This window comes from Hemicordylus capensis, chromosome 4 (assembly GCF_027244095.1).
Source record: "Hemicordylus capensis ecotype Gifberg chromosome 4, rHemCap1.1.pri, whole genome shotgun sequence".
Classification (NCBI taxonomy): domain Eukaryota; kingdom Metazoa; phylum Chordata; class Lepidosauria; order Squamata; family Cordylidae; genus Hemicordylus; species Hemicordylus capensis.
Window position 1 is genome coordinate 5,447,358 of NC_069660.1, and position 21,731 is coordinate 5,469,088.

The 21,731-nt window shown below is 52.9% G+C and overlaps 1 protein-coding gene across 4 annotated transcripts; it reads left to right on the plus strand.

Moving 5' to 3' along the window:
- Positions 1 to 4,353: 4,353 nt before the first annotated feature.
- On the plus strand, positions 4,354 to 20,024 carry TRIB3 (tribbles pseudokinase 3). Of its 4 annotated transcripts, none has more exons than XM_053251099.1 (5): positions 4,354 to 4,419; positions 5,026 to 5,173; positions 11,995 to 12,282; positions 14,429 to 14,721; positions 17,255 to 20,024. In XM_053251099.1, exons 3-5 carry the CDS (start codon positions 11,995 to 11,997, stop codon positions 17,736 to 17,738), a joined length of 1,065 nt encoding a protein of 354 aa, XP_053107074.1. In that variant the 5' UTR covers positions 4,354 to 4,419; positions 5,026 to 5,173; the 3' UTR covers positions 17,739 to 20,024. The 4 variants fall into 4 exon arrangements, with proteins under 4 accessions (XP_053107074.1, XP_053107071.1, XP_053107072.1 ...); XM_053251098.1 differs by lacking the exon at positions 4,354 to 4,419 and adding an exon at positions 4,761 to 4,877; XM_053251096.1 differs by lacking the exon at positions 4,354 to 4,419 and having other exon boundaries at positions 4,654 to 5,173.
- Positions 20,025 to 21,731: the final 1,707 nt, after the last annotated feature.

A 21,731-nucleotide genomic window follows, 5' to 3' on the forward strand; every position in this document is an offset into this window, starting at 1 on the left:
ATCATCTCACGCCTTCAGCTTAGGACTTTTGCATGACCAAAATATCTAAATTTATTTCTGTATAAGGAAGGTGGGAGGAAATGACACTGACACACCAGTAGCACAGACATAGTTGATGTAAACTGCCATTTTTGGAAGAGTGGTATAGAAATCAAATAAAATTTTAAAAAACAACCCAGGGGGCTCAGGGCAACCAAAATCGAACACATCCTGCCCCTGAAGTGACATGGCCTTCAGGTCTGCACGTTAATGAGACAAGGGGCCAGTCGAACAAGGCTGCAGCAAACAGGTGACAAAGCAACCCTATGCACCTTTGCTTGACAGTAGGGCAGTTTTCACAATGATGCCTAGGATAGGAGAAGCCTTTGGCCTTAGTGTGGGAGCCATGCACGCTTCTGATTGGCCATTATGAGAATTCTACACGCAAGGTAGGAGGAGGGGAAAATGCTTGCCTGCGAGGAGCTGGGGACCAGTGGTCCCTCTATTTCTCCCCCCCCCATCTCTGTGCAGAATGAATTTTGTTCTGGACGGCAGTATCAAGGCACTGTGTGCGTATGTGCCTTCAGAGCGGGGCCTTCCTGATTCAGCCTGAGCAGGAACTGAGCAGACATCAGAAAACGTGTGAGTGTGCGTACGTGCTCACACCTTAGAGGGAACAGTGCTGGGGACGGAGGCAGGCAACAGGGGTGAACCAGGAACTTGTACCCAGCTCCAGAGCGAGGGCAGAGGGAAGGCACTTCCTGCTCCCCCCCCCCGCCCCAGCCTCCGTGCCCCACTTGTAGGGCAGGCCTTTCCCCCTCCTCCTACCTGGCTTGGAGGATTCTCACGATAGCTGCTCAGGAGCGTGCACGGCTCCTGAACATGGGAAGGAGGCTTCTCCTATCCTAGTGATCGTTGTGGAAGCAGCCCTAGTGAGCAGTGGTGTCGTGCTGCAGAGACGGGTGGGATGCAGTCTCAGTGCTTTCCACCCTCCAGGGTCTCAGCAGGGGTGCAGAGCCACCCTGGGCTTTCTCCATGGAAATCGTGGGCTGCTCTGGCTATTCCAACCATTCATTCATTCATTTATTATATTTTATAATCCGCTCTTCCTCCAAGGAGCCCAGAGTACTACATACTTAAGTTTCGCCTCACAACAACCCTGTGAAGTAGGTTAGGCGGAGAGAGAAGTGACTGGCCCAGAGTCACCCAGCAAGTCTCATGAGGCTGAATGGGGATTTGAACCCGGGTCTCCCCGGTCCTAGTCCAGCACTCTAACCACTACACCGTGCTGACTCTTTTGATTTATTACTATTCTTCCTGTCACAGGAGCCCAGGGAGCTGCCTTATCCGGAGTCAGACGCTTGGTCCATCTAGCTCAGGATTGCCTACACAGATTTTCAGCGGCTCCTCCAGGGTTCCAGGCAGGAGTCTTTCCCAGCCCTTCCTGGAGATGCTGCCAGGGGGACTGAACCTGGGACCATCAGCAGGCAAGTCCTATGGTGGATTAGTAGCAGGACATTCCAACACAAACGACAGAGAATGCCTGCTGAAATGCACTGGTTTCTTCCAAATGGCCATAGGAAGGCATGGAATTTCTGAATGGACATTGGCCATTCAGAAATTCAACAGATTCCCTGGCCATTGGGAAGGAACCAGTGCATTTCAGCGGGCATTCCCTGTCATTCATTCTGGTGCATTCCCTGGAATTGACATGATCCTTGACTTCTTGTAACTGAACCCCCATCCCCACAAATTGTTGCTTCTCAGTGAGGGGTGTGGCTAATGGAAGGGGCGGGGCCCTGGGATGTGACTGTCAGGTGGGTGTGGCTATGGAGGCTGTCATGGAAAGCGCCTGCAGTTCTGAATTGGCAATGACATCACTCTGTGTCCAGTCAAGGCTTGCTCCCTAGTAAGAGCATTTAGGACTTAAGCCTGAGTTCTTCACAGGTGTTTGCATCTGGCTGGAATCAGGCTGCTTTTCCCTTGCTGGGATGCATGACGTGCAACTTCCTATGTGAAGACCAGAAGCCACCACCTTATACCGGGTCAGAATACTGGTGTCTCTAGACCTGCACCGTATCTACCTGAATAGAAGACTATAAAGTTTAAAAGGATCCCCTTATAAACACAGATTAAATACAGGTGTATTTGGGTACCTAAATGGCACACCTAGGGAGCAAGAGGTTGCTGGCTTGAATCCCTGATGGTACGTTTTATTGGGCAGCAGTGATAGAGGAAGATGCTGAAAGGCATCATCTCATACTGCGCGGGAGAAGGCAATGGTCAACCCCTCCTGTATTCTACCAAAGACAACCACAGGGCTCTGTGATCGCCAGGAGTCGACACTGACTCGATGGCACAACTTTACCTGCATACCTGTATTTACCCAAAAGGCAGAGGACTCTGAATTTAAGACGACCCCCCAAACGCTGAAATCAAAGACCTTCAAAAGAACCTAGTCTTGGATTCAGGTAAATAGGATAGTTGGCATTTATTGTGATGATTTTACCGCTTGCCTTTTGAGCAAGTGATCCTGGAGGAGGCTGGCAAGAGGCTGCCCTAACAGGAAGCCACGTTTACACACATCCAGTCCAGCAGCCCAGGTTCCTCTTGCCCAGGGGTTCCTAACCTTGGGCCCCAGGTGTCATGGGACTGTCTCCAACCACAGTGGCCTTTGTGGCTGGAGACAGTCCAACGGCATCTGGGGGCCCAGGGCTGGGAACCCCGGCTCCGACGGATCGTTTTCCAAGGAGCTTGCCCTCCATAGTCCTTTGCCTGGCAACAGAATTGTCCACTGGTCTTTCATTCCTGGATGGAGTTGCTGGGGATGGAGCCGGGGACCCCAAACCTGATCTCTCACTGAGCAAGGAGGGCCCGGTCTTCCGGCTGGAGAAAGGGGCCAGTGCGCCCTTCCCCCCACCTTGGCTACCACTTGGCAACTAACAGCTAGACGGGGGGTCCTTGCAAAGAGCCGGGGAGGGGGTCAGCAAGCCTGTGACAGCTTCTTCTTCTCCAGCAGATGGCTGGGGCCAGGCTGGTCTGCTTCCCAGGAGGAGATGCAGCCTCTCCGTGGCCTCTGGACAGTAGCAAAGGTCAGCATGTCCTAGGAACATAGGAAACTGCCTCCTACTGAGTCAGACCCTTGGTCCATCTAGCTCAGTATTGTCTACACAAAAACTGGCAGTGGCTTCTGCCAGGTTGCAGGCAGGAATCTCTCACAGAGCCCTATCCTGGAGATGCTGCCAGGGAGGGGCCTTGGAACCTTCTGGAATCTTCTGCATGCAGGCATGAAGACGTTCTTTCCAAAGCAGTCCCATCCCCGAAGGGGAATATCTTACAGTGCTCACACACGCAGTCTCTCATCCAAATGCAAACCAGGGCAGACCCTGCTTAGCAAAGGGGACAATTCATGCTTGTTGCCACACAACCAGCTCTCCACCTCCTTGCTTCTGCAGTAACAGGGCAACGGACGCGGGAGTTCTTCCCCCCAGGAAGTGGGGGAACAAGCAAGGGCGGCCCTTTCATGGGGCAAGGGGTAACCTTTGCCTCGGGTGGCAGATGGCTGTGGCCCCAACAGGGCAGCAAGACACCCCCCTCGCCATGCTGCCATTAGAGCAGCCCCTGGGGGATGATTTGACCCTGGCAAGCTTTGCAAGGAGTGTGAGGTGAGGCATTCCTTGGGAATGCCTCTCCTCACACTCCTTGCAAAGCTTGCAGGAAGCACCAGGAAAGAAGAGGAGGCTGCTGGCAAGCAACCTGCCCCACCTCCCCGCTCCCCATGCCACTTCCTCCAATACAAGGAAGGGTTGGTTTTGAAAGGGGCCCGGCTGGCCCCCACCAGGGTTGTGTGGCGCAAGGCAGCATTTTGGCGCCTCACCTCAGGCAGCTCCGTACCTTGAGCCACCCCTGGGAACCAGCTTAGGGCATCATCTGCAGAGCAGTTCTCCTGTGCAAACCCCATAGACATGAATGGGAGCTAAAGGGAGCAATTGTTAGCAGGGGCGTGACTCACTGCAGATGAATAGGCACAGCAAATAAATAAGCACGATTCCCATAGACGGGCCTGATCCAGCAGGGCTGTTCTTAAGTTCTGATCTAACAAACACCCAATTGCCTAATTTGCATACGCACCTAATGTATATACAGACATCTTTACCACGGAATGATAGGCTTTCCTTGTCAAGAATCTGCCTTTTACTGAGTCAAGCATTGGTCCATCTAGCTCAGTACTGACCACACGGATTGGCAGCAGCTCTCCAAAGTTTCAGAGGCAGAGATCTTCCCCAGCCGGCCCTCCCGGGAGAGGGATTCGTCTTGGGATCCCTCCCTCGTCTTTAGGATTAAGGGTACTACTGGCAAATATTATAACAGGTGCCGGGGCTCAAGCTGCCTGGAAACCTGCCCCCGCGTCCACCCTTCTCCTCTCCAGTCTTTCCGAAGGTGCGAGACTTTTCTCGGTTTCAAGGGGGAGGCGCGCGTGACGGTGGCGTAGGATTGCGCGCCCCCGCCCGCCGCCCCCCCCCCGGTCTTGGAAAGCCGTGGTTCTGAGGGAGGGCCGGACTCCAGAGGCGGGGGGCGGGGGCGGTCCTGGTGCAATCCGGCCGCAATCCTTCCTCCGACTCCGGGGGCCGAGCCGCTGGCGGGCGAGCAGGCGGAGCGAGCGCGATTGCAGCGAGGCGCGGCGCGTGTCATCATGGACGGGGCGGAGCCGGGGTCGGGCGAGCGCCTGGTGCAATCCGCGCCGGCTGCCGCATCAGCCTGGCCCGGGGAAGCGAGGCGGAGCCGAGGCGAGGCGAGGGAGGGGCCGCCGCTGCCGCCGCTCGGGTTACATCATCCCCCGACGGCGCGGGCAGGAGGTGCCTCGGCGGAGCGCAGAGACAAAGGCTGCAGCCGCTGCGGTGCGCGCGTCTCTCCGCCGCCTCAGCGGGATGGCTTCGGGCTGCGCCTGAGACGCCCCCCGCGGGTGGCACCCCCCGGGCGGAGCTCTCCCCGCCCCCCTCCCCCCCCAGCTTGGCCCCGCGATCCAGGATCTACTTTATCCTGCAGGATCCGTCCCTCCGGGCAACAGCCAAGGAAGCCCCGAGTTGGGAGTAGAGAAGGGGAAAGGAGAAGACGGGCTCTCTGCACTGCCGAAACGGACGCCTCGCTGGCCGGGTGGCTTCAGCGGACGACGTCGCCAGAGGTACGGCTGGAGGTGAGAAGGACCGACTGAGGGGCTGGAGGAGAGGAGGAGCAGCAGCAGCAGCACGGACCTCCTGGGGGGCTGACTGAGGGTCAGGGAGGAGGCACGGAGCGAGCCGGCCTGGATCGCGGTTAATCGAGCGCTCCGCTCTGCTCATCCTCAGAGGCACTAGGCGCTGGGTGTTCATCGGGGCTTGGCCCCCGAGGCTGATTTTCAGCTCCTGGAAACCACCGTCACGGAGAGTGGGGGTTTCTCCCCCCGTTTCCTCGGCACCCTCCGTTTTGTCAAGCCCCATCATGCCTCTCTGGGGTGGGCTCCCGGAATCTGAGGGCATGGCAAAGCGGTGAAGCCTTCTGGGGGCCTCTTAAACATAGCTTTTGCTGCAAAACTGATGTGGCCCCTCTCTGCCCATGCACAGAGGCACTCTCATCATTCAGCCTGTCCTTCCCCTCATCACTTGAGCAACCAAAATGACACCCCTCCCGCAGTCTAGGAATAGACTGCTAGACAAAAGGCATCGATTTTGGGCAGTCTGCAGCCCCAGCACCTATTGGAAATAATTAGGTCAGGAGTTCTCAAACACGGGTGCCCAGACATTGTTGGACTGCACCTCCCAGCATCCCGCTATTGTGTTTGAGGATCATGGGGTTTGTGGTCCAACAGCATCTGAGGACCCAATTGAGAACCCTCCCCTCCCCTCCCCTCCTGTGCCTGGATGAGCAAAAGGCTGGTGGAGTTTACTCACTGGTTATAACACCCAGGCATGGAAGAGCTGATTAACGGGAAGGGAATCTAATCCACCAGGAACGGTTATCCTACAAAGCACTGAAAGGGTTATATGCGGTGCATAAGAGGACTCCTGTGCGCGTACAGAGGCCCTGCCCACTTCCATGAGACTTGTGCAAGAGAACTGTCCCTGGTGGATTGTGCCCCTGGGGCTGCATCTTGATCCCCAGGCGAGAGGCTAAGCCGTGCCAACCTCAGGATCTATAAATAAGGAGTTGAGGCCGCCAGCGAGCTGATTAATGCAAGCCCCGGCATCACTCACGGAGGAGTCGCTTGTCACTGAATGACTAGCGGTTGAATCGCTCATTTCCTCCACGACTGAAGGCAATTTCAGTTGTGGCCGAGGTGTGAGGCAAGGTGGTGCGGAAGTGCTGACTGGCTGGGAGCAGCGCTGACCTGGGGTGGTTGCGTCACATCTCTGAGTCATCCCTCGATGTTGCACTGGATGACTGCAGGGGTGCGAATGGCACCCAAATCTGGGACCAGATCCCTTGGAATGAGAGGCACCCAAGTTTTGAACGCCTGCCTGCTGTAACGGGAGGGAGGGAAGCCGTCTGTGGAGAGCCAGTAGACCACTTTAGTAGTGTCTCTGGGTTAGTCATTATAGAAACCCGGGGAGCCGGAAATGGAAAGACACAAGTCTGCCTGACCAGCAGCTGCCTGCCCTTCTGATCACCTGGAGGGATTTTTAGCGTGCCCCCCCCCCGTGATTAGAGGAGTATCAAGCCTCTAAATGTCTTGCCCCCTCTATGGTTCACTGAGGTGGTTGCTCTTCAGGGTGTCCACATTGGAGGCCATAATACTTGAGGGATGTTTTCTGGAGAGTGTTTTGTCTGGAAGCGAAATTGGGAGAGAGAAGGGTGTGTGTGTGTGTGTGTGTGTGTGTGTGTGTGTGTAAGAACTGTGGGGTCTGAGTAGGAAAACAGCTGAACACACACAGACAGCCATCCAGTACTGTTGGCTAGAAGCCCACAGAACTGGACTGCATGGAGATCGGAAGCAAACTTCCAGGGATTGGGCCCTACATTGGGTTGTAGTGGGCTCTGGGACTCTGAAGTGAAGATGGGACTCTGCCCCCCTGCCTTCTTTCTCTCTCCCCACCCCCCATATCTTTGCTGCAGGGGAATGAACTGTCACCCAGCTGGCGGGGGCCCTCCCTCAGGGACCCAGGGACATTTGCCCCCCACCCCCGCTAAATTATAGCTACACCCCTGGATTGGGTCCCCGTAATGAGGAACAGAGTTGGAAGCTGGCGGAGCGAGAATTGGCATAGCACAGTTGCTAAGGACTGGTTGCAAATGCATGTATTTGGACCCCAGAGAGAAAAAAGCTGCTGGGGGGGGTTGACTTTCAGCAGAGGTGGGGGAGAGCGATTGCCTGCCCCTATTCCAGCTGCCCCCTTCCACTCCGCTCTGAATGGAGCCAAACTGCTTTTTCTCCTACAGAATTATTATTCATAGGGACATAGGAAGCTGCCATCTACTGAGTCAGACCATTGGTCTATCTAGGTCACTATTGTCTTCACAGACTGGCAGCAGCTTCTCCAAGGTTGCAGGCAGGAATCTCTCTCAGCCCTATCTTGGAGATGCTGCCAGGGAGGAAACTTGGAACCTTGATGCTCTTCCCAGAGCGGCTTCATCCCCTGAGGGGAATATCTTGCAGTGCTCTCACACATCAAGTCTCCCATTCAGATGCAACCAGGGCAGACCCTGCTTAGCTATGGGGACAAGTCATGCTGGCTACCACAAGTCATGCTGGCTACTCCTCTCCTTGATGCATGTATCATTCACTTCTGTGTACTGCCTGCCCTTCATGCTGGGGCCCCAGGATCCCTGGTGTGTGTTTGCCCTTGCAAACGTGTGTTTGGATTCTGCAGAGGAAGCAGCAGCACAGCCCTGGGCGAGGGGCGGGAGGGTTATGAATCCTAACCCTAACCCTCCCCTACTCCCTTTGCCAACTCTCTGATGAAAATCGCCTTCTTCTGAAGTTGTCCTTCCCTAGAAAAGGCCTCTGCTGGGTTTAGGACGTCCCTGGTTCAAATCTTACTGCAGCTGTGGTATCACTAGGTATCCTTAGCTCACGTATGTAATTTAGTGATAACTCTGGCCGACCTTGCAGGAATGCTGTAAAGCTTACTGACAGAAATGCTTTGCAAAAGTGCTTTGGAAAAGGTGCACTGTATGTACATGAATAATTCATGGTACAAGTGCATGTGGCTGAACCTGCTCCTTGGGGAGATGTTTGAGGGGGTTCTGCGCTGATGAAGAGCCAACCCAAGATTGCCGCTGAGCTCCAAAAGCATTTCTTTAGTGTTAAAACACAGTCTTTGAATACAGGGGTTAGTAGTTAAAAAGGAACCGAGAGGCCCTCTGAGCATGCACAGAGCATCTTTCTCCTCACCAGCGAGAAGCCCCAGCTGCCCCTCAGAACTCTGGGTTAGGAATGGAGAGGGAAGGTTCCCGTGGGGGAATGGCGTGGCTTCCAGGCAAGTCGGCACCCTGGCACCAGCGTGAGCCTCTGAAGAAGCACCCGGGGTTTGCCCTGCACTTGCATCATCCACTTCTGCTCCGCTAGCAGGCTCCTCCCCAAAGGTTGGCCCGCAGTCCCAGCCTCTGGCATCACTCCAGATCTCCCGCCCCGCTGCCAGACTAGGCCCGCTTTGCTGGAGCAGGCTCAGGACGCTGGCCTCTTCCGCAGGCTTCCGCTTGTTGACAGTGTGGGCGAATGTGCTACTGTTTGCTTGGCATTTTGAGGCTGCTGGCTTGTGGTGGGAAGAAGCCAGCCTATGCCGAGGCGGCGGCAGCAGCACCGCCCCCCTTGCTGAGATGGGGTCTGGAGGGTGCTTTGCCTGCTTGCTGAGATCAGCAGCCAGCCCCCTGCCCCACCGGCTGTGGTGTATCCTGTGCAACCCGCCCCCCCCCCTCACCAGGGTCTGGGGAGGCAGGCTGTGCTCTGACTGGATGTATTTACCTGAATCCAAGACTAGGTCATTTCCAGGTTCTTTGATTTTAGAAGCTGGGGGTGGTGGTCTTAAATTCAAAGTCCTCTTCCTTTTGAGTAAATGCAGGTATAACCTGTACGAAATGTTTATTTTTAAGGGAGTTGTCTTGAATACGGAGTCCTCTTCTGTTCGGGTAAATATGGGTAGGCTGCGGCACAGAGGTGGTATTTGTTTCTTGCACATAAGTAGGTCTGAGGAGGGTTCCCACTTCCTTCCTTTGGCAGGAGGATCAGGGACTCCTTCAAGAACCATGTTGCACACACAGCGAGGTATGTGTACACACACAGGTTTCATAGGAAAGACCTCTGAAGCACTCGTATAAAGGCTGAACTTGCCGAATGGAGCCCTCGGAAAATGTAGAGTGCAGATCATACAAACTGCTGTATGTACATTTTGCCGCCCTATGACCGCAATAAGCGAAACTTAACTAATTTACTTGGATAACTGCACACATGCATGAGTCAGTGATGACTGCTGTGTGTACACTGTATGTGGACTGTATGTGCATTGAATGAATGGCTTGAAACAATGAGGAAGCAGATTCAGGCTAGACATTAGGAAGGATTTCCTAACTGAGGAACATAGGAAACTGCCATATACTGAGTCAGACCATTGGTCTATCTAGCTCAGTATTGTCTTCACAGACTGGCAGCAGCAGCTTCTCCAAGGTTGCAGGCAGGAATCTCTCTTAGCCCTATCTTCAAGAAGTTGCCAGGAAGGGAACTGGGAACCTTCTGCTCTTCCCAGAGCAGTTTCATCCCCTGAGGGGAATCTCTTGCAGTGCTCACACATCAAGTCTCCCATTCAGATGCAACCAGGGCAGACCCTGCTTAGCTTTGGGGACAAGTCATGCTTGCTACCACAAGGCCAGCTCTCCTCTCGAACTTCTAGAGCTGTTGATGGTGGATCAGTCTGCTCTGTGCTGTGGTGGGCTTTCCTTTGCTGGAAGTTTTCAAACAGAGACTGGGCAGGCTTCTGCCGGTGGGCGGGGGGAGGAGTGTTGACTAGAGGACCTCTAAGGACCCTTCCAGCTCCAATACTCCATTATTATGACTTGTTTGAATTGGGGGAGGCAAGATGCTGAGAGCTAGAGAGGAGTCTCTCACCCCTCTTCAAAGATCAAAATCTTCCACTCTTCCTCAGGTTTTGCAAAATGTGGGTGCTTGTAGGTCTCTACCTCCTCAGCCCTCTCACTGCCACAGAGCATGCAGGAGAAGACCCTGCACCTTTCGTCTTTCATCTCTAGCCTCCCCCTCAGCTCTTCTTGCCAGCTTGGGCTGTGTGGTGGGAGGTGCTTCTTGCCTGTGGAGGCGACCTGGCCTGTGATGGCCAGGTATCTTCTCTCTAGGCATGCAGCTGAAGCCTCCGAGTGGAGAGAGGCTGGACGTTGCGATCCTCCCTACCTCTCTGGCTTCCTCAAGATCTCAAAACAACATCAAGAGACACGCACAATGATCTCTTTGTTGTTTGCTACTTATTCGCTATCACTCAGCATGTGATTCAGGCTTTTGAGGCACACACCCTCTTTGGGCTTGTGTCTCATCATGCATTGCAGAGTTGGACTATTGTTTGCATCTGCATCTGCATCAGCTGGGGCAGCCAGAAATGACACTACCTTGTTCACAGGCACTGACTGCCAAGCCGTTGGGGACAGAGAGAGGGTGGGTATTACTCTGTGGTCTGGTTGGCTGACTTTTTCCATGGCATGTAGGTGGCATTGATCAGTCACAGCACAGAAGTTTTAATGTCCTTGTATTTGGATGCGCCTTGTATGAAGAAATGACTGAATAGCTTACAGAACTCATTGCCACATGATGCCATCGTGGTCTTGCTAGGGCTGTGTCTATGTTCTAGGAGTCTGCACAACTGCTGAAAAAGTGTGGAACTGAGTACTGGATACAAAATTCAGCATCCCGTGAGTCTTGGCTTCAGTTTCTAGGTTGCATGAATGAGAAGGTAACTTAAAAGTGTGCAGGCAATATCTGGTAATATTTCAAAGCTGGGGAGCCTCAGAAAGATTTCCAAGTCAGGGGTCAAGGCTACTTGGTCCTTCCCATCACAGGCAGAAGCCGCCTGCCGTCTGCTGGTAGTGGGTGGGTGTGATGCTGGGAGTCCGCCAGTCGGAAAGTGCCAGATGGTGCATGAGATAGTGAGGAGGTCAAGGCAAGGGCATAAGGCATCTGGGTCTGGGGTCTCTGAGGTGAGGGAGGGAGCATCTGCTGCAGCTGCAGCTGCAGGCCCTCTGTGTTGGGGCCCATCCGTTAGGCCTCCTCATTGGATGGAGCAGGTTGTTTTCTGCAGTGGAGCTACAGGTATGGAACAGCCCTACCCAGAGAGGCCTGGCCTGGCAACTTCCCTATGCTCTTGCAGGAGGAGATCTGTACCTAAAAACGGTTGTGGTTTAATGCTGATACACTTCTTTAAAAACTGTTTTGAATTGATGTCTGTGTGAGTTTTTAAGGAATTGTTGCACATAAAGTACACTGTTGTTTGTTTTACTTTTGAGGTTGTCTGTAAACATTACAGGTAAAGTGTGCCGTCAAGTCAATTTCGACTCCTGGCGCCCACAGAGCCCTGTGGTTGTCTTTGGTAGTATACAGGAGGGGTTTACCATTGCCTCCTCCCTCACAGTATGAGATGATGCCTTTCAGCATCTTCCTATATCACTGCTGCCCGTTATAGTACCAGTGGGGATTCGAACTGGCAACCTTCTGCTTGTTAGTCAAGCATTTCCCCACTGCGCCACTTAAGGTGACCCCAGAAACCTGTAAACATTAGAATTCATTAAAATGAGAAAAAGGGTCAGTGTGCATGGACCCTGAACACGGAAAGAGAATTATCTGCCAGTTTCTCTTTTCGCAACCTGCAAGTTTAGAGAGTGTGTGTCACTGATTTACCAGATGCCGAGGACTAGCAAGGTGGGTGAGAAGGATGGGCACCCCCTTCTTGCTCTGCAAGACCCTCCTGAGGGGGTCTAGCTATGATGCCCTTCTGGCATGGACTCTGCCCTTCAGTTTGCGCTAACCCTTTGCTTTCTCTTCCCTAGATGAGTCTGCTCACGCAGGAGTGTCCCATGGTGGCAATTCCACGGAAGAAAAGCTTGGACTTGGATGATGCCTCGGAAACGAATTCTCCGCAGCCCAAGCGCCTGCGTCTCAGCGGCCCGCTGCCCGGCCCCACCCCCTGCCTCCAACCTCTTCCTCACTTCCCACCTCCCACAGAACAGGATTCAGGGGTCTCTCAGATTGGGTCTTACATCCTTCTGGAGGCCACAGAAGGTGGGCGCTGTTACCGGGCTGTGCACAGACACACAGAGGCAGAATATACCTGTAAGGTAAGATGCCCCTGGAGAAAGGTGGGTTTTTTTTGGGGGGGGGATGGACGGGGGAAGCTTTTGTGTTTTTCATTGCTGTGATCAGGTGCTGCTCCTGCCTGATTTGCCAGAAATGCACCTTGTATTATTAAAAATAAATTGAGAGTCCTTTAGAAAGTCCTTTTGGTTCATAGTGCAGTTCTAGGTTTGCAGCAAAAATAGGTGGAAAGCTAGCTGCTTAAGCAGCGAAGTGGCCAAACTTGCAGTTGACACTAAACTATTTAGGGAAGTGAAATCCAAAACAGATCGTGAGGAGCTCCAAAAGGAGCTCTCCTTTAGGGAGTGGGTGACAAAATGGCAAATGTGGTTCAGTGTAAACAAGTGTAAAGTGATGTGTATTGTGGGGACGACCCCAAATTCACACATACATTGATGGGGTCTGAGCTGTCAGTGACTGACCAGAAGAGAGATCTTAGGGTCTTGGTGGACAGCTCATTGAAAGTGTCCACTCAGTGGGCGGCAGCTGTGAAAAAACTCAAATTCCATGCTAGGGATCATTAGGAAGGGGGTTGAAAACAAGAATGCTAGTATTCTAATGCCTTTATACAAATCTATGGTGTGGCCACATTTGGAGTACTGTGTACCGTTCTGGTCACCATATCTTAAGAAGGACATTGTAGAACTGGAAAAAGTGCAGGAGATGATCAGGGGCCTGGAGCAGCTTCTTTATGAGGCAGGGCTACAACACCTGAGGCTTTTTAGTTTGGAAAAGAGGTGACTAAGAGGAGACATGATCAAAGTGTATAAAATGATGCATGGACCAGAGAGAGTGGACAGAGATTCTTCTGCCTCTTTCACAACACTAGAACCAGGGCTCATCCCGTGAAATTGAAGGCCAGGAAATCTAGGGCCGACACAAGGAAGTACTTTCTCACACAGTGCATAATTAATCTATGGAATTCTCTGCCACAGGATGTGGTGATGGCCTCTAGCTTGGATGGGATTAACAGGGGCTTGGACAAATTCATGGAGTCCAGGTCTATCAATGGCTACTAGTCTGGTGGCTGTGGGCCATCTCCAGCCTCAGAGGCAAGATGCCTCTCAATACCAGTTGCAGGGAAGCAACAGCAGGAGAGAGGCATGCCCTCACCCTCTGCCTGCTGGCTCCTTGGAGGCATCTGGTGGGCCACTGTGTGAAACAGGATGCTGGACTAGCGAGGCCTTGGGCCTGATCCAGCAGAGTTGCTCTTATGTTCTTAGCTTCCCGAGTTCCCTCGTTCTCCAAATAGGCTTCCTTTTGTTATGACATTGTTAGTGTAACTTCCAGCTCTTATGCGGTTCTGACACCTGCTGGCTGTACGTGGAATTTCATGTACCTTTTAAGCTAACACTGCACTGGTTTTCTGAATGAAAACTAGAGGCACACTTCAGTTCTACATCCAAGAAGCAGTGTGAGTGTGTTTGTGAAGTGCAAGACTGACGTGCCTCAAGGGAACCTCTGTTTCTGCATAAATTCTGAGTGTGTCTTCATTTTGGTCTGCAATAGCAATGGAAGCAGTACAGTCACCGCTTGTATAAACATGTCACCATATATAGACATGTCCTTCTGAAAATTAATATAAAAACATGGTTGGCACCATCCCTGTATGTTAAAAGGCAGAAGTTCCCAACCTTGGCTCTCCAAATGTTGTTGGACTACAACTGCCATCATCCCCAGCCACAAGGGCCAAAGGCACTGGGGCCTTTCAAAACACAACATCTTCAGAAACAGGCAGGGCTCGATATTTTCTTGCTGCTGTGCATTTAGATTTTTTCCGGGGGGTGGATCACATTTTAAGAATTATTTCTATTTTACAAACTGTCAAGTGTTCTAATGTCTGACTACAGAAAATACTAGAGATTTTCCATGGATAGGCTTCATAGAGTTGATGCACACAGTTTACAGTGGTCCATATTTGGAAAAATTGGGAAAAAGAGACATTCAGGTTCAGATCAGAAGCTGCAGTAAATGTGGGCTGTGTGCGGTGAAATTCTTGTGAGCTTGCAGGTTGAAATGGTACATCCCAGACCCCCGCTTGACCACCTTGAGAATGCATGCCGGTTGGCTGGGTGTATCTTTGGGTACTTTTGCTCATGTTCTGCTTCTCCTTAACTTGGTCCATTCTAGGTTTATCCAGCCAAGAGTTACCCAGAGGTGATGACCCCTTACAGCACCCTTCCCTCGCATCCCAACGTTGCCTGTGTGGCCGAGGTGATCGTTGGGGACCAGAACGTCTACATCTTCTTCCAGCCAGGCCGAGGTGACATGCACAATTACGTGCGCCAGCGTAAGCGCCTGCCCGAGAGAGAAGCAGCTGCTCTCTTCCAACAGATGGCAGAGGCAGTTGCCCACTGTCATCAGCATGGCATTGTCCTCCGGGACCTCAAGCTGAGGAAGTTTGTCTTCGCCGACCGAGAGAGGTAAGTGGCAAGAAGGCATATGAATCCACCCATCCCCTCCTCCGTTCCTGGATCCCTTTCTTTGTAACACTGTTCAGCCCTTCCTTTTACCCTCGTGTAGGGGGTCAGCAGAACCAGGTGGTCTTCTTTAGCATTCTTTAGTATTTCGGAGAGCATTATCCATTAGCTGGTATAAGGCAGCTTCCTTTGTATCAGAGTCAGACCCTTGGTCCATCTAGCTCAGTATTGTCTACACAGACAGGTGCAGAAGTGGGCAACCAAGATGATCAGGGGCCTAGAGCACCTTCCTTATGAGGCAAGACTACAACACCTGGGGCTTTAAAAGATGACTGCGGGGAGACATGATAGAGGTCTATAAAATCATGCATGGTGTGGAGAAAGTGGACAGAGAGAAAATCTTCTCCCTCTCCCATAACACTAGAACCAGGGGTCATCCCATGAAACTGGTTGCCAGGAAATCTAGGACCAACAAACGGAAGTACTTATTCACACAACACATAATCAACTTGTGGAATTCTCTGCTACAAGATGTGGTGACAGCCAGCAACCTGGATGGCTTTAAGAGGGGTTTGGATAACTCCATGGAGGAGAGGTCTATCATCGGCTACTAGTTGGAGGGCTAAATGCCACCTCCAGCCTCAAAGGCAGGATGCCTCAGAGTACCAGTTGCAGGGATACTGGGCATGCTCTCAACTCCTGCCAGTGGCTTCCAGCGGCATCTGGTGGGCCACTGTGTGAAACAGGAAGCTGGACTAGATGGGCTTCCTTGGAGGAAATATGGGGTTTTCTTCTTACATGTATATTCCGCACTTCCTCCAAGGAGCCCAGAGTTAAAACATGGTTATGTTTATCCTCACAACAACCCAGTGAGGTAGGCTAGGCTGAGTGTGCTTCATGGCTGAAGGGGGATTTGAACTGGGCAGGAGCTCCAGGTATAAGGGGCTGTAAGGAAGAGAAGGTGGGGTCGGTTAAGGGGGCAGGAGTTATTTGGATAGCTGAGACTGGCGGAGATGGAGAGGGCAAGGCCACAGCGAACTTTGAAAGAAGGATGAGAAATTTGTTCTGGAGAAGAGTGTCTTGCTGGGCTGTATCCCTTCTGACTGCTAGTGGAAGATCTGCAGGATCCACAGGAAAGGCTCACTGCATGTAGCAAGCTAGCATGTCAGGGAGATGGATTCTAGTCTAGTTTTAAGAACACAAGAACAGCCCTGCCGGATCAGGCCCAAGGAGGCTCATCTAGTCCAGCATCCTGTTTCACACAGTGGCCCACCAGATGCCGCTGGAAGCCTACAGGCAGGAGTTGAGGGCATGCCCTCTCTCCTGCTGCTGTTGCTCCCCTGCAACTGGTATGGAGAGGCATCCTGCCTTTGAGGCTGGAAATGGCCTTTAGCCCTCCAACTAGTAGCCGTTGATAGACCTCTCCTCCATGAAGTTATCCAAACCCCTCTTAAAACCATCCAGGTTGTTGGCTGTCACCGCATCTTGTTCCTGGCAATCAATTTCATGGGATGACCCCTGTTTCTCGTGATGTAAGAGGGAGAAGAATTTCTCTCTATCCCCTTTCTCCACACCATGCATGATTTTATAGACCTCTGTCTCCCTGCAGCCATCTTTTTTTAAAAAACTAAAAAGCTCCAGGTGTTGTAGCCTTGCCTCATAAGGAAGGTGCTCTAGGCCCCTGATCATCTTGGTCGTCCTTTTCTGGTTGTCAAGCCTTCTCCTTGAGAAACTAGGTTCTTTGTTTTTGCTTTAAATGTGTGTAGTTTTTTCAATGGAGACTTTTTATATGGTGAGGTGTTCAAGCCTGCAACTTCTTCACCTGCAGCCTGGAACGATACAGTCCCTCAAGAGTTGGCTTGTACCACATAAATCTTCTGCCTCTCCCTAACTCCGCTCTCTGAGTAGTGAATGGCAAATGCGGGTGTGTGTGTGTGTTGGGGGGGTTTCTCTAGTTCTCTTCACATGGATGGGAAGAAGGTGATTCTAAATGGTTGTGATTAAGAGTCCTGCAAGCCAGAGTTGGACTGGACTGATGCAAAGAAAAGGCTTGTGATAAATTGTGTGTGCAACAAAGTTCTGGACTTGTGCACTCCTTCCGAAGATAAGCCCTCCCTTTTTCCAATGGGAGAATCCAGAAAAGCACCCCTTGCTAATTATGCAACTCAAATTGCCGAATTACAGTTTCCTGGTGGCAGAATTAGGGTTAGGGACACTTTTAGTGCCGCATTCCTGGTGGCTTCTGCTTTCCCCCTGAGCAAAGAGGCACCTTTCAAAGTGGTGATTCTCTTTTATTTAGCCAGGGAAGAGCAACTGGATCCAAACCCCAGCACAGCACCCCTCCAGGTGTCTAACTTGGGTTTCTTTTTAGATTGTGAGCGCTTTGGGGACAGGGGACCATCTTCTTTATTAATCCTCATTGCTTATTATTTCTCTGCTCTGTGTTGAAAAGTAGTAGACAAAGATTGGTAACAGTAGAACGACGATTAGACCTTGCCTTCATCTGCTGATCTCTGACTTTTGCCCCCTTGCATAGATCTAGATTGCTGCTGGAGAATCTGGAGGATTCCTGGGTGCTGACGGGTCCCGACGACTCCCTGGAGGACAAGCATGGCTGCCCAGCCTACGTGGGGCCCGAGATCCTCAGCTCCAAGAGCTCCTACTCCGGGAAGGCGGCTGATATCTGGAGCCTGGGGGTGGTGCTCTACACCCTGCTGGTGGGGTGCTACCCCTTCCAGGACACCAAGCCCGCCTTGCTCTTTGGCAAGATCCGGCGAGGGCGCTTTGCTGTCCCCGAGGACCTCTCGCCCAAAGCTCGCTGCCTCATCCGCTGCCTCCTCCGAAAAGACCCGTCTGAGAGGCTGACGGCCAGCGGGGTCCTGCTGCATCCGTGGCTGGCCACTGCAAGCGTCCCCGAGGGCTCCGGGAGCAGCCCTGCCGGCGAGCAGCAGAGACTGGAGCAGGTGGTGCCAGAAGCAGTGAACTTGAGGGGCGAGGAGGAGGAAGGCCTGTACGGCTGAGTCGGCAACAAGGGCAAGACGGCTGGGGAAGGAGAGAGCTGGCCCCGGCTGGCCTCCTGCAGCGGAAGCCCGTCCTCTCCCGCCCTGGATCCCGGAGTTGGGACAGGCTCAAGAAGTGCCTTCGAGAGGGACGGGAGTCGCTTTTGCCAGCAAATTGTGACGCAGACTGTGAAGAAGGTGCGTTTGCATCCAGATCAGGGAAAAGAAGGGAGGCAATGCCCCCCCCCCAGATGCGCTGCTCTACAGAGCACGCGTTTGCCTGTGCCAAAGAAACCTCCTTGAACTCTGTCTGCATCACCAGCAAAACCTCCTGCCTTAAGAAAGGGGTGCCTTACACACTGTCCTCCCTCCGCCACTCCTAAATCAGGGCTCCTGGCTCCATGCTGCTGACCCACAGTGGCTTTGCAAAATGCACTGGGGACTCGGGATTGCTGGGGAAGGGGGCTGGCATTGCACAGTCTGGGTTATGCAACACACGGCCTCTCTTCCTATTGCCAGGGACCGGTCTCGGCTGAAGTGATGGACTCCCAATTGGGACTTTTGAGTGAGAGGCTGTAGGCAGCGGCTTGTATGAACCAGCCTGCAGGAGATGCATTCCTTTCCCCTAGTACCCAGCAAAAGGTTGCAAGCAGAGGTGCTCTTACCCCTGGACTTGGGGGCTGAGGTCCAGGGCCTCCACACCCCCTGGGGGCCCCCAAAGCCTCTCTAGTCTGTCCTGGGTGGTGTGGTTTGTGCTCTCAAGAACCAACGTGTTAAAAAAGGATGCTTAACTTGCAGCGGGGGGGGGGGGGGGGCTCCAAAGACCTTTAGGCCTAGGGGCCAAAATTACCTAGGTTCACCTCGGTTGCAAGGCGTACTGGGACTGGCATCTTGTGATGGAGAACAGAGTGGAAGGAAGGGGCTGGTGTGTGGGGCAGCTTTGTGTGGGTCTCCCCTCCTTTCTAGAAAATGTGTGGCCTTAGACCTTCTTCCTTACTTGTTGTGTTTGGGGTATCTGTCTCCTGACCCCCTCCCCACCCCGATTTTATTTTATTTTTAATCTTAGTGCCTCCAATTCCCACCCGCCCTGCCTTAAAGGAGACTCCAGGTGACTAGGGAGGGCCGCTGTTGTTGTTTTTTACTTGAATTTTCCTTGGTACTTGACATGTTCTGGGGGCTGGGCTGTGGGGCTCCCAACTGAAAGCACCCTCCATCGTGCCTTCCCCCCCTGCACTCCATAACTCTGCTCGGTGGGTTGGAGTCCTTGCATGAAGTCCAGTGACAGAATTGGATCCTGCGTTCCCCCCCAGAACTGCCACAAAGCCTGGCCACATCTCTAACCTCCCTGCCTTCAGTCGGGATTCTCCCTCCTGCCCCGTGCCGTTCAGTGCCCATTGGGTCTCCATTCCTGCCGGTTTGAACCGCGGACCTTGTGAAGATGTAGCATTAGAAGCGGGTGGCGGCTGTTCCGTGGCAGAGCCGGGCCGCCAGCACCCTTGAGGCCAAGGGCAGCCGCTTTTCGGTCCAGAGGGGCAGTTGTTGGCTCCACCCAGCTGCTTCAGCCCTTAATAGCTGCCCTCCAAAGCAATGTCCCTGTGTGGGTTCCCTGGGTCAGGCTGGCTGTGCTCTGATGCACTCCCTACTCCTTGGGCTAACCAAATAGTAGGTTCCTTTTGAGTGCCGCTTCCGGGCATAAAGACACGAAGCAGTGAACTGGAGATCCTCAGCTTGGCCCTCCCTGGATCGCCGCTCTCAAGGTGGTGCAGTCTGGTTGGCTCAAGAGGGAACTGCAGTTGGGAGAGGAGAGGTTGGGCTCTCTGGGAGATCCCTGTGGGCACCCTCCCCGAACTCCATTTCCCAGGATTCTCGGGGAGGGGCGTTGGCAGTTCAATCAGCAGTGTGGTGGTTCTGCCCTGCGGGCTGCTTTTTGATGGCCAGGAGAGGGCATGTGGAGGCCAGTGCAAACAGGCTCCTGGCAGAAAGCCAGCTTTGGCTACGGGCTCTTCGCCCTTTGTGTCAAACCTTCAGGAATGTGGCTTGAAGAGGAGGAGGAGGAGGAGGAGGAGGAGGGGGTTGATGCCTTGATGCATCCAGCAGGGGACTGTGTGTGCACGCGCAGCCTTTATATGCGCAAGGAGTCAACACCGACTCCTTTGCAGCACAGCCTCTCTTTCTGTGCCTTTTCAAACCTGACCAAATATTGACACTACCGTGAGAGGCCATTTCTCTCTCTCTCTCTCTCTTTTTGTACAGAGTGGGTTTGCTTATTTTTCTGCCTTTGGGACAGTAAAAGATGTGTTGATTTGCTCTTGGAGTATCATTGAGTGCCTTGTGATTCCAGCCATGGCGGGAACTTGGAGCAGCTCCCATTCTGTGAAAGGTACCTGAAGCTGCCTTATGCTGCTGAGTCAGACCCTTCGCGCCTCTCACCCATTGCTCCCTGCTCTGACTGGCAGCCGCTCTCTCTCAGCCCTGGAGTCCGGACCTCATGCACATTCAAAGCACGTCTGCACTGCTTATGGGTGCATCTTCTGCTGAACCCATGAATTTATACTGAGCTTGTTCTCACGACCGACAGCTGGGGAGGGGGAGGGAGTGTCCAGCCAGGTTCCAAGCCCCGAGTGCGAGGGGGAAGTGAGTGTGCCAGCGGCAGCCTGGATGGGATGGCAGCAGCCAGCCCGCGTTGTGTACCCAGCACTGCATGAAGGGCGGAGGAGGAATAACACATCCTGCCCTGCCCTGCCCATATCACAGCTAGCACACCTTCACTTTTCCCTCCCCTCCCTTCGATGTTTGCCAATGCCTGAGCATTTCTCAGGAGCACGCATGGGACTTGGAGCCTCTCCAGCTGCTGTAGGGACACAGGAAGCTGCCTTCTACTGAGTCAGACCCTTGGTCCCTCTAGCTCAGTATCGTCTGCACAGACTGGCAGTGGCTTCTCCGAGGTTGCAGGCAGAAGTCTCTCTCAGCCCTGTCTTGGAGATGCCAGGGAGGGAACCTGGAATCTTCTGCATGCAAACATGCAGGTGCTCTTCCCAGAGTGGTCCCATCCCCTAAGGGGAATATCTTCCAGTGTTCATATGTAGTATCCCAATCAAATGCAAACCAGGGCAGACCCTGCTTAGCAAAGGGGACAGTTCATGCTTCCTATCAATGTCAAAAGCCACGGAGAGGATGCCTAGAGCAGGAGTTCTCAACCTTGGGTCTCCTGATGTGGCTGGACTACATTTCCCATCATCCTGAAGGCCATTGTGGCTGGGGATGACGGGAGTAGTAGTCAAACATCTGGGGCCCAGTGTTAAGATCCGCCGTCCGAGAGTCTCTCTGTCTGCAAGACCCATCTGGAGAGGGAGGCATCCAAACCATAAATGAATAAGTGCTGAACCCTGGAGGGATTTATTCTTCAGATGTGCATGAAGAAAAGGGATGTTTATCCAATGAAATGAATTACACAATTGCTCATCTGATTTCCAGTCATTTGCCGTTGCTGGGACAGGCAAAGGGCAAACTCATGAGCAACTGAACTGGAGAACACTACTCACACTTTTTACAAGGCAGCCTTTGCAGCCTGAAGAGACAGAAACTTGGGGCACATTGAGAGAGAGAGAGAGAGAGAGAGAGAGAGAGCACGATGTTTCTCGATGCTAAAATCTGTCCTGGGTTGCAACTTCAGTCTACCTGTGCACAGTGCTATTGCAGAATATGCACAACTCTGGAAACAGAGTAGAATCCATTCTCGCTACAGATTGTTCCCCTGCTGGAGTGATTTGGACCTGGTCCACACACACACATAGCAGAAGAGTGCATCCTCCAATTAGAGATGGGAGAGCCCTTATTTGGGTCCTTTGTATAAAGACTCACTTCTTCCCTAGCTATGCCCCGACTTGGGTCCCCAGACGTTGTTGGACTACTTAACTTGAGAAAAGCAATTGAAGGTTATTGGGAAGCTATAGCTCCTGCCCCAGATGCTCTGTTGCCTGCATCACAGATGCTTGTGGGGCTCAGTCAGGCCCC